This window comes from Lithobates pipiens, unplaced genomic scaffold, assembly GCF_037356315.1.
Source record: "Lithobates pipiens isolate NorthernLeopardFrog02 unplaced genomic scaffold, aLitPip1_a1.2 Scaffold_16, whole genome shotgun sequence".
NCBI lineage: Eukaryota > Metazoa > Chordata > Amphibia > Anura > Ranidae > Lithobates > Lithobates pipiens.
In genome coordinates this window covers 480,683,071-480,695,993 of record NW_027507748.1, presented here as the reverse complement: position 1 = coordinate 480,695,993, position 12,923 = coordinate 480,683,071, and the positions used below count along the sequence as shown (strand labels likewise).

Here is a 12,923-nt window from a genome sequence, read left to right as displayed (position 1 = left end):
GTGAAATACTATAAAAGCTAGAGAGAAAAAAAATTATATTGTTTATAAGGCACATAAAATGAATTGAGCTTATTGCCTTATACACAATATAAGATTTTTTGATTTAAGGAGTAAGAGACAAGTATAAGGCCCCTTTCACACTGGGGCGTCGTTGGTGGAAAAACATCGCAATTTTTAGTCGCACTTTACCGCCATTTTTGCGGGGGTTTTCGCCAGCTAGCGGGGGCGGTTTTAACCCCCGCTGACAGCTGAAAAAGGGTTAAAATTAACCCGCAAAGTGCCGCTGCAGCGGCGCTTTGCCAGCGGTTCAGCAGCGGTGCCCGTTCAGGTCAATGGGCAAGAGCGGTGTATAAACCGCTCAAAAGATGCTGCTAGCAGGACTTTTTTTTAGTGTCCTGCCAGCGTACTGTTCCAGTGTGAAAGTCCTCGGGCTTTCACACTGGAGAGACAGGAGAGGCTCTTTACAGGTGCTATGAAGGCGCTATTTTTACCGCTGTAGCGCCTGTAAAGCGCCTTAGTGTGAAAAGGGGTCTACGAGGGTTGAGGGGGTAATACTTTTACCTATACATTTTTTACCGTAATACAAGGAATGCATTAAGGTAAAGAATATTTAGGCTTTATTATCTCTTTAAAAGTGGTTGTAATCGCTTACCTATACCCAGTGAAGTGACTGGCCCTAGGTGTTGCACAGAGATTAAGCAAATCCTCCTACATAAGTACCTGCTCATCTATAGTCTTCTCTATATCCATTCAAAGTCCAGAATTTATAAAGCTTGTCTGAGCTTTCAGAAAAAGAGGACGGAGAGTTGATATCACACACAATGTACAGCTGGAGGAGGAGAGCTCTGACAGCTGATTGGTGGGAAAAGACAAATCCCCCTTCACACAGCACACAGGAACAGAGTTGAGGCTGTCAATCAGCTGCAAGTGTCTCTTCTGTCATTTTTTTTTCTCTTGGCGACAGGAAAACTTGTCACACTATAGAGGGATATGCTTTCTTAAAATTTCATGTCTGAGGTTCACAACCACTTTAAGCAAGGTATCAGCTGTGATTGGGTTGATTTACAGGAGTGATATAAGTCTGCTGCACATATATGAACTTCTTGTTTCTTTTGGCAGATGCATTATTTTGTATCAAACGTCTGGGTTCTATAAACTGCCATCATACACAGAAGCGTATGAAACACAGGTGAGTCATAAAAGCAAAACCCATTAAAAAATGATTGCCATTAATAACCTTCAGTGCAATTCTATAAGCATTACAAATCAGTATAATGTATTATTTCAAACAAGCAATTTGAAGACAACATTCTTATTTGTTAACTGGCATCACTGTAGCAGTATAGTTTATTGTACTCTTGTCTCCATCACACACAAAAAGCAAAGCATTCAGAAAAAAAAAATATTCTGCTTGAGTACTCACGATACTATGTGATAGATATCTTCAGATTTTCCATTTCGAAGTCTTAACATCCATGCCCCTGGATTGGCCTTCAGCTGGAAATATCCCTATTGGGTTGAAAATTAGGAGCTTTTAGATTTGTAAAAATAACACTATTTATGCCCAGAGATCCTGCATTCCAAACCACTCTTTGATTCCCCAAGAAAAGGTATACATCCTTTTTTTTATTTGCAGCTGTAATACACATGCCCTTTTTGAAAGTTATTTTTGGATTGGACAAAACCAGATGAAATATTCACATAAACAAATTATTTTTTGTACTCGCTGTCAAATCATTTTCTCTGTGTTCATTGGAGGACACTGCTCTGCTTTAGATGATCACTGACTGGGGGGTATAGCACCACCTACAGGATTAGAATTGCTAGGTGCACCGAGAAGACAAAAGTCAGCCCAGGGGGCAGCCCCTGGTGGTGGCGAAAACTGTCGATAACTCAGTTAAATACCATAGCAAATAATAAGAAAAATGTACATGAACAGCTTCAAGCTAGCATCAAGCCAGAAGCTTGGGTGCAAATTCCTCCAATGAATGCAGAGAAAAGTATTTTCTTCTGTAAAACTTGAATGTTTGAGGGGGCAACCAAGCAGATACCCAATAACTCTGCAAAATGAATGCCCGATGGGGGGAAGGCCCAGGATTTACTTTACCTACCACCCTGGTTCAGTGTGCTGTAACAATGGTTCTCAGGTGATTGATGGCATATTCTTGCAGGATGCTTTGCCGGACACAGCATATGATTGTAGCAGTCACTTGCTTGTACCCTCTACAATCACAACCCAGTAGTGGCATTCAAATACACCCTAAATTGCCTTCACTACTTTTCAAGGAATGTAAGGCCATATTCCTTAGGGTGGATTGGCTTGGAACACAGTGATGGAAGATATAGAAATCAGATACAACTTTTGGCAAGAAATAGAGTCTTGAACGCAGGATGGCTTTATCCTTATGAAGCATCAAATGTGGCATCTTTGGAGGACTATGCTACAGTTTGCCACCAGGAAGTCACTGCCTGTGATAACACCAGTAGCTGATCTTCCAGCAGCCGATTTCATTAACAAGTCTCAGGGTGAAAATGGCAGGCTGAACCGAGGGGCAAACATAACTCCTTGAATGATGATGCAGACAAGTGGCAACAAAAATCACCTGACCCTTAATTGTGCTTCTGGATTCTGCTGCTTAAGGTGCAACACTGCTCTTAGTGATTCAGAGCATCCAAAATTGGTCTTCCAGATGCAATGTAAATCTTACAAGACATGGGCTTGAGAGTCTTGGGCATGGTATAGATGACTGTATCAAACAACCCTTTGTCCCCCAGCATTAGGTTTTTTTTAACAGCCAAGCCAATAAAGCTAGTGACAGTAAAGCAGGGTGGTAAATGGGCCTTTGAGACAAGTCTTTGTTCAGAGTGGTAGGGACCAAAGAACATCCCCTTCCAGAAGAACAAGATCTGCATACCATGACCTGCAGGAGCAATCCGAAGTCACAGGGATTGCCAGAACCTCCTTGACTTCTATCTGGTGTAGTAATCACAGCAGTAGTCTTACTGGTAGGTACAACTTTGGTTGCCATCCAAAGGTGTTATAGTTTTTAACATCTTCCAAACCTGATTTATGAGTGTACTATCTGTACAATCTGTTAAGTGGTTTCTCTTTTGTTTCACCTTTGGTATAAGTCTTGACTGTATTATAATATACACTATTAGTCCTGACCTCAACCCAATAGAACACAATTGGGATGAATTAGAGTGGAGACTGCGAGCCAGGCCTTCTTGTCTAACATCAGTGTCTGACTTCACAAATGCACAATTTCCCATTACACAAGTAATCATGGTGATTTTGACTGTTTTTCTGTTGTGGGGTCACAGCTGATCATCTATTCTGTCTGAACTGTGTTTCAAAGAAAATAAAAACAAAACAAAATATGCAGCGTTTTGGTAAAACCAGGATTAATAGTTCCATGGATTTTAAACCCGTTTCTGCTTTGCCCATCTTCTGATTTATAATACAATGATATTCCCACACTACCAAATGTGTGCGTTTTTTTAACAATATGCTGCAACACTGAAGGAAATATCAGAATCCAGAGAATATATAAAGTGAAGGTAGTGCTGCACTATGAACCTAAATACAATATATATCCAGTCCTAGGTAGTATAAAAACGTTTTGCATGCCCTGCGATTTCTTCAGATAAAACAATAAAAGTGTATCAATAAGACAATAAAAATATTTCAAACACTCAAAAGATTCTTTGTAGAACAGTGATAGGAAATATATCCATATGGTGTGTACATGAAGTGAAAAAATGGTGCTAAAAAGAAAGTGCACTAGTATTGCAATAAATCCTGAAGGAATAGGTAAAATCCTAAAAGGCATAGAAAAAAGTTTCCTCCATATAGGTATATGCTGCAAATGTTCTTATAGGTGAAAGCAAAAAAAGATAAGTAGTGTCTATATAAGGTGCAAGGTAGATAAGTGGCTGTATATCAGCAGTGTCAGCAGAAAATGACAAGTGCTGGTGCTGATGACAATCCTCTGGCATAAAGTGCTGTTGATAGGTGACTTCCTGGTTCCTGTGCAGAGCAATGTATAGATGTACCTTTACCTCACTGCTGTAAGGTAACAGCATGTGGGTATATCTCAATGTGTTTCTTGGCAGCCTCCCAGTATGGCATATCCGGCTCCACTGGTGTGTGTCTCTAATTTGGAATCAGCATCCTCCTATTGTCCCTGGTTTGTCCGCATCCAATGAACCTTGCAATGGGGCATGGGGGGATGTAAAGAGGGATGCACAATAGTGTAGTATTTCCAAATGTTTATTGACAAAACAGTAAAAGTAAAATCAAGGTAGTCACAATAAGAAGTATCAAACAGGCATATAACAAACGAGCTGCGAGCTCGCCCACATCACTTCCGATGCCTCTTGTTCCCACACATGTTCATCACTGTCACATGACTTCATCAAGGGATAACTAGAGGCATTGGAAAGTGTCTTTTTATGTGCGTTTTAATTGTCATTTAGCGGTCATTTTCCCGTGGCTCTGGAAGTCAGCCGGGCAGCAATTTTCAAGCCGATTTTTACCAAACATGATGTAAACATCCATTTGATGGCCATTTTCTAGTGGCTCAAAGGCTGTATAGATGTCTGTGGCCATTTTCTAGTGGCTCAGAGGCCGGAAAAAGGCTGGCAGACATTTTCTTGTAGATATTTGGGCAAAAAAAAAAATGTAAATAGATCATAATACACAGATCCAAGCATTTTAGTTGTTATTTATCAGCCATTTAATGTAGATACAGTCGCTGGAAGTAAACCAGTGGCCATTTTCCCATGGCTCCGGAAGTCAGCCAGCAGCCATTCCAAAGTAGATATTTACCAAACATGATGTAAACATCCATTCGGCAGCCATTTTCTAGTGGCTCAAAGGCAAAAAAAAAAGTAAACAAATCATAATACACAGCTTCGCGCTTCACATATTAATAATAGGATGGGGATATATGCTGAATAAAAAGAATGGCAGGTTGAAAAGAACATATTAAAAAGAATAAAATGGGATATGTTAAAAAGCCATGGATTAAAAGGTATATGTATACTAGAAAGCAAAATATTAAATAAAAGCAGCCGAGTGTGTTACTAGAGAGAGGTAAAAAACACACAATGATCGTTTAAAAAATTTCAGCAGGACAATATGGGTAAAAAGAGATAGAACAGATAAACAATACACGTATGCCGGAAATGGCATAAGCGAGTGAATTGCACATGATCTAAATCACATAAATATGGAGGAGAGAGGAACAATAATGCGGTGAGAGACTAGGAATAGGAAATCATGCACGCTAAAAGTCATTAAAACTATTAATAAAATAGTGAAGATCAAATTCTATAATAAGACTCAGGGTGCAAAAGTGTCCAATGTGAATATCCACTTAGATTCTAGTTGGCTAAGTGTTCTAATTTTGTGCCCCCCCCTCCAATGTTTCACATAGGGTTCTATTCCCCAGAATTTCAATTGTGTGGGGTCTTTGTTGTGGTGAGTGGCGAAATGTTTCGATACACTGTGTTTATCAAAGCCTTTGATTATATTTTGTACATGTTCTCTTATAGGAATTTTCAGAGGTCTTTTTTGTCTGACCTATATACCATAGCCCACAACTACATTCCAAGGCGTAGACCGCTCCTTCTGTATTACAGCAGATGAATTCTTTAATTTCGTATGCATTTCCTGTACTGGTAGATGTAAACCTTTTCTTTTCATTTGGGCGTTTTGTTTTGATGCACGCATAGCACCGTTTGCAGGGGAAAAAACCTTTTCCAGTAAAAAAGGTCAAGCCTCTTCCGGGTGGATCAGGGATGTTTTTCACAATTTTGTCACAACTCGTGGGGGCTCTTCTGTAAACAAATTTTGGGAGACTAGGGAGAATATATTATGCAGATGTTTGTCAGCCAATAAAAATGCTCCAATGGCGTTTAATGATTTTTTTCAATTTGCTTATGCTGATTGCTATAGTCAAAAATGATAGGTATCATGTCTTTTGTGGTTTTGTGTTTCGGTTTGTCTGTCATTAGGCCATTGCGGTCCATATCTGCCACTACTGCAATTTTCTTACTAATGAATTTATTGTTGTAGCCTTTCTCTATGAATCTTTGAACCATATTTTCTGCTTGGATCATAAATGTATCTTTATGGGTACAGTTTCGTCTTAGGCGCATAAGTTGTCCTTTTGGTATGTTATACAGCCAGTTCTTGTGATGACAGCTCTTGAGAAGTAAATAACTATTTCTATCCACATTCTTAAAGTGAGTTCTAGAAAAAAGGGCTGTCTTCTTGAAAGATTTCTAGATCTAAAATGCTTGGATCTGTGTATTATGTATTATGATCTGTTTAAATTTTTTTTTTGGCCAAATATCTACAAGAAAATGTCCGCCAGACTTTTTTCTGCCTCTGAGCCACTAGAAAATGGCAGCAGACATCTATACAGCCTTTGAGTCACTAGAAAATGGCCATCAAATGGATGTTTACATCATGTTTGGTAAAGATCTACTTGAAATTGGCCACCAGCTGATTTCCAGAGCCACAGGAAAATGGCCGCTAAATGACAATTAAAACACACATAAAAATACACTTCCCAATGCCTCTAGTTATCCCCTGATGAAGTCATGTGACAGTGACAAACACATGCGGGAACACGAGGCACCGGAAATGACGTGGGCGAGCTTGTAGCTCATTTGATATATGCCTGTTTGATACTTCTTATTGTGAGTACCTTGTTTTTACTTTTACTGTTTTGTCAATAAACATTTGGCAATATCGTGCATCCCTCTTTACATCCCCCCATGCCCCATTGCGAGGTTCATTGGATGCGGACACACCAGGGACAATAGGGGGATGCTGATTCCAAACTAGAGACACACATCAATGGAGCCGGATACGCCATACTGGGAGGTTGCCAAGAAACACATTGAGATATACCCACATGCTGTTACCTTACAGCAGTGAGGTAAGGGTACATCTATACATTGCTCTGCACAGGAACCAGGAAGTCACCTATCATCAGCACTTTATGCCAGAGGATTGTCTCCAGAACTTTGTCATTTTATGCTGACACTGCTAACATACTGCCACTTCTCTACCTTGAACCTTATATAGACACTACTTATCTTTTTTTGCTTTCACCTATAAGAACATTTGCAGCACATACCTATATGGAGGAAACTTTTTTTTATGCTTATATTCAGGATTTATTGCAATAGTAGTGCACCTTCTTTTTCTGCACTGTTTTTTCACTTCATGTACACATCATATGGATATATATTTCCTATCGCTGTTCTACAAAGAATCATTTGAGTGTTTGATATACTTTTATAACAAAAAATAAATAAATGAAATGAAAAACAGTGACATAACCCCTCTCAGTCCCGGCATGCCATTGTTTTGTAACAAATCAGTTTCCCACATTGAACTCTGAGATAAAATTTGCATGTATTGTACAAAAATCCAATTTTCTTGTTCACAGAGTACCATAGGATTTAAAAAACATTTGGGATGTCTAAAAGCAGTCTAACTGAAGGAAGGGCAACGAGGGAACAAAATGTTAATGTTCCCACTAAAAACACCAGAGAAAACGAAGCAAGTTAAAGATCTCTGTGAAGGATTATATGACCAAAGCTGGCATCAGATGAGGCCTGAACAAGATGTGAACAGGTCAACCAGGTGGTAGGTTTGCAAGTCTGGGAAAAAAGTTGTCTGATGTGAAAAAGCCCAAAAAGTATTTAGAGATCCAAATAATAGAGATTCTTTCTGCTTTGACAGAAAGGGTGGAACCCGTTCCTTGACATGAAAGGCTTGAACAATATTCTGTAGGTGTCACTGAGAAATGTAGGAATGAGAAGTTGGTTCCCCTTTGCAGGGACCATTGGGAATGACAAAGAGAGTGTCATCTTTCTTCCTAATGGAAGCAGTGGCTGTGAGGTAAGCTTATATAACATCCAGCCAATGAAGGGAAATCTGATGAATGGGAGCTGGACAGAGGTATGGAAATACAATGTCCTGATTTAAGTACCCCTAATGGTACTTAGGGGTAAAAGATGGTTCAGATATAATTGTAAGAAGGTCAGGATATGCTCCACAAAACATTTGTTGGGGTCTGTGGGAGGAAAAGTGACGAAACTCATGTCAGTGGATGGAATGGTGCTTCAAGGGCCAAATAGAGGCAAGCAAAAGCTACATCTGCCCCGTGGGGCGTAGTTTAGAGGCCACTGCTCTATGGGAATGATCAGCATTCTATAAAGACGTGACACTGCTTGGAACAAAGATGAGAATGGCTCAGGGCTCCTCAACAAGATATTGTGCTGCAAATATTAGGGAGGTTTAAATAGTTTATCAAGAGTTCCTCAATAACCATATAGGATGTTGTAAAGTAGCATGTGAATAGGAAACTTTTTTATTATGGTTTCCTTTTTTTTTTTTTCTTTCTTAAGTCTTAAGGCCTATAAAGTATTAGTAGAAGTTACATTAGTAGAAGGTACAGTGTTAGTAGAAGCTACATTAGTAGACAGTACAGGCTGTTCTTCCTCTTTTAGGGTGGCATGCATCGCAAAAAAAATGGGAGCTAGGGGAGCTAGGGGCGTTGAGGTACACTTATAGCCCCTGAGGCCAACAACAGTTGAAATTTGGCCTGTGAAATTCTGCAGAGAAATTTAGGGACTCATCCAGGCTATTGGTGTCTGGGGAACAAGAAGGAATTGGTCGCACACTGGAACTCCAAATTATCTCGATGCCATCTTTATTGACAAACGGGTCAGCCAGATACAGGCAATGGAGGACATTTCAGAAGCAATAGCTTGCTTGTTCACAATCAATGTAACACTAAACAGGCAGGTCTTTTAAGGAAGTCCGCCCAAATTGGGATACACCCAAAAAGACACCTGGCTCTTATAGTGCCACATGCAAACAACATTTCAACCAACATTTTAAAAACATTGCAACGTTTAAAACGCATACATATGTCTAAACAAATGCACACAATCAAACAGAACAGTCATAATAAAAATATATATATGTAAGCTTGCGGTCATTCACCCAAAATTAAATCACAAGCAAATCATGAAAAAGGAGTAAAGTAAATATAAGGACAATAAAGCCTAGAAAAAAGACATAACAGTGTCCAAATCCAGGCTTATAATTGCCCAAAGAGGGTTAACCCAAAACACACCTATTCATTGAATACATGAATGCAAAATGTTTATGCACAGATGATAAACATTCATAGGTGTGTATATAAATAGATGTATAAAGCAAAATCTCATTGGGTATTAAAAGTTCCGAACCAAAACTTTGTTCAGTTAAACTAAACCTCAATGTAATAGGACTATTGATGTGAAAAACACATACCCTGTTTCCCCTAAAATAAGACCTAGCGTGATTGTCGACGATGGCTGCAATATAAGCCCTACCCCCCAAATAAGCCCTAGTTAAAGTCCTTCTATGTCTTATTCTCAGGGTAGGGCTTATTTTTGGGGAAAGAGGATGGGGTTTATTTGGGGGGTAGGGCTTATATTGCAGCCATCACCGACACTCATGCTAGGTCTTATTTTAGGGGAAACAGGGTAGAGCTGAATTATTATAAAAAATATAGCCATCAAAGGTCAAATCTACAAAGGACATAAGGACAGAAAGAGTACTGTAACAAAAAGCAATGGATTCCGGTATAAAATATAAACATCAGAATGTGCAAATCGGAACAGCGACAAAATAATGGAAAATGATATAGAATATTATATATATATATATATATACACACATACATGCGTGTTTGAAATTGATCGCATACACTGCACATATATATATATATATATATATATATATATATATATATATATATATATATATATATATATATATATATATATATATATATATATAGACCTGGATGGAACAAAAACTAAATTATAAAAATGTGTGATGTCCCATTCATGGTTCATTCCAAAAGGTTTCCTGGTATTGAAATAAAAAATGCAGAGAAGTTTGAAAACATCTCCTCCTCTAGTGGAGGAGAATCTGTACACCCTCCCGTTAATGATCCCCTAACCATTTTGGGGTAGTCTGCAGTCCTCCTTCTCAACATTTGGTGTCTAGATCATTGAGAAGGAGGACTGCAGACTACCCCAAAATGGTTAGAGGATCATTAACTGGAGGAACCTGATACAGCAGGACTGCTCCTCTTGTGTTTAGGATCTCAAATGTTGCACTGCTTAGCAGGGACAACTTGGCTCAGAATAGCAAGTAAAAACCTTGAACACTCCTGAACCAGCTACTAACAGCAAGAAATGGCTGGAGATGATCAGGCCACTGTAGGTGGCAACGAAGACTAATCAAGGTGGAAATGCATGAGGAGCAGCATTGGAAAGGTGCTACTGCATGCTGAATAGTGGGAACTGAGCATGCATCCCACTCCACCTAGTGACACAGTACTCAGTCCCTCAGTGTTTTAACCCTTCCCATGTAAATGGACATAAAAAATGGTGATTGCATCTTTAAACTTAGAAAGTGCTCTGCAGCTAACTAACATAGTATAGAAAGGTCTGGAAAACACCACAATGCAGAAGGAAGTATTCAGAGGTCACATTCCAGGCACAGCCCACAATCATCCAGTCCAGGGAGATCTGGGTACAACCTTCAATTGCTGAGGATGCGCAATTTGGATAGCTGCATAGATAGACTAGCTCAAGCAGTGTGTAGCAAAGAGTCTTCATTGACAAAAAATAATCTTGAGCAAAAAAAAATGGTTACATTATTTTTAGAACAGACAATGCATCCATCCTTTTAGGACACCAGTAAAAACTGAAGCATGCTGGGAGTGGGAAGCATGATATTGGGCAAGTCGCTGTTTTTTGTTTGCCAGTTCCAAAATCCTTATTTGGGCAGCAGTAGTATAACCTAAATGTCCTTGAATCCTGTAACTCTCAAACATGAAAAAAAGGAATTTTGACATACCTGTAAATTCTGTATCTTGGGAGTACATTACAGGACAGAGGAATATATTTATGGAGCATGGGTTATATGCAACTACCTTTGGGTGACTGGACACTGGCAAAAGCTTTGCTGAGTTCACCCCCTGGCATCCCTATATAACCCTAACTATTTTGTAAGGCTGTAGGCTTTTTGATAATGTCCTAATGGTGATGTACACCTTCTTTTCTGTAGTTTTTACTATCCTATTCACCAGATTTAATTACCTATTTTTAATTACAGTTTTATCATGCTCTAACGGCTTGCTGCCCACCCTTCTTGGCTTCTGTGCTGTACTCCAAGATGTGGAATTTACAGATGTCAAAATTCCACTTATCAGTTTTATATAGTACAGGACACAGGAATCAATTCATAGACCATGGGATGTCCCCAAGCAATAATTGAGAGGTGGGCAATAAAACAGCTAAACAGCTGCAACAGGACCACAGGAAGAAGAGAAGAAGGCAAATGTGCCCCAAAACTGACTGTTAACGGTAGAAACACCTTGCCGCAGGAGAAACAGGGGAAATTGAACAGCCGCCTAGCAACCACCAGTTTGGGACAAATGTGAAACAGAATTTAGGCAGTGGCTCCACTTATGGAGGCGTGCAGAACTAAGTGCTATATACAATGAGGGAAAACAGTATTTTATCCCCTGCTGATTTTGTACATTTGCCCACTGGACAAAGAAATGATCAGTCTATAATTATGAAATAAATATTTGAACCCTCCGCAAAACATGACTTGCTGGCAAAACTCTTGTTGGCAATAACAGAGGTCAGACATTTCTTGTAGTTGGCCACCAGGTTTGCACACATCTCAGGAGGGATTTTGTCCCAATCCTCTTTGCAGATTCTTTACAAGGTTAAGGTTTTGAGGCTGACCTTTGGTAACTTGAACCTTCAGCTTTCTCAAAAATAGTTTCTATGGGATTAGGGTCTGGAGACTGGCTAGGCCACTCCTAGACCCCTAATGTGCTTCTTCTTGAGACACTCCTTTGTTGCCTTGGCTTCATGTTTTGGGTCACTGTCAAGCTGGAATACCCCGACAACCTATTTTCAATGCCCTGGCTGAGGGAAGGTGGTTCTTACCCAAGATTTGACGGTGCATGGTCCCGTCCATCGTCCCTTTGACGTGGTGAAGTTGTTCTGTCCCCTTAGCAGAAAATCACCCCCAAACCATAATGTTTCCGCCTCTGTGTTTGATGGTGGGGATGGTGTTCTTGGTGTCATAGGAAACATTCCAGAGTTGAGTTGATGCCAAAGTGCTTGATATTGGTCTCATCTGACCACAACACTGTCACCCAATTCTCCTCTGAATCATTCAGATGTTCATTAACAAACTTTAGACGGGCCTGTACATGTGCTTTCTAGAGCAGGGGGACCTTACGGGTACTGCAGGATTTCAGCCCCATGGTAAATTGTTTCTTGGTGACTATGGTCCCAGCTGCCTTGAAATCATTGACAAGAGTCTACCGTGTAGTTATGGGCCCATTCCTCACTGTTCTCATAAGCATTGAAACTCCACAAGGTGAGATCTTGCATGGAGCACCAGGCCGAGGGAGATTGACAGTTATTTTGTGTTTCTTCCATTTGCAAATAATCGCACCAACTGTTGTCACCCTCTCGCCAAGCTGCTTGGCGATGGTCTTGTAAGCCCATGCTAGACTTTTGTAAGTCTACAATCTTATCCCTGACATCTTTGGACAGCTCTTTGGTCTTGGCCATGGTGGAGAGATTGGAATCTGATTGATTGCTTCTGTGGATAGGTGTCTCTAATACAGGTAAAGAACATTAGCAGAGCATTAAATACTTTTCTCCCTCACTGTAGGCCCCATGACCTGATTTTAATGGCATGAGCTACGGAGAGAAGGAAGGAGGGATTCATTACAAGAGAATAGAAGCCCAGTAACAGAAAAAAGGGGGGTGAATAGACCTGGGTGGTTAAAAGCAGGAGGAAG

General features: G+C 39.9%; 1 protein-coding gene across 3 annotated transcripts in view; it reads right to left on the bottom strand.

Annotated features, from left to right (window-relative positions):
• The window catches only part of UGGT2 (UDP-glucose glycoprotein glucosyltransferase 2), a 672,069-nt gene that overhangs the window by 178,265 nt on the left and 480,881 nt on the right, over positions 1-12,923 (bottom strand). For all 3 annotated transcript variants that reach the window (XM_077483028.1, XM_077483030.1, XM_077483029.1), the window contains exon 29: positions 1,424-1,509. In XM_077483028.1, the coding sequence (XP_077339154.1) occupies positions 1,424-1,509 (86 nt within the window). The remainder of the gene's footprint in view (positions 1-1,423; positions 1,510-12,923) is intronic.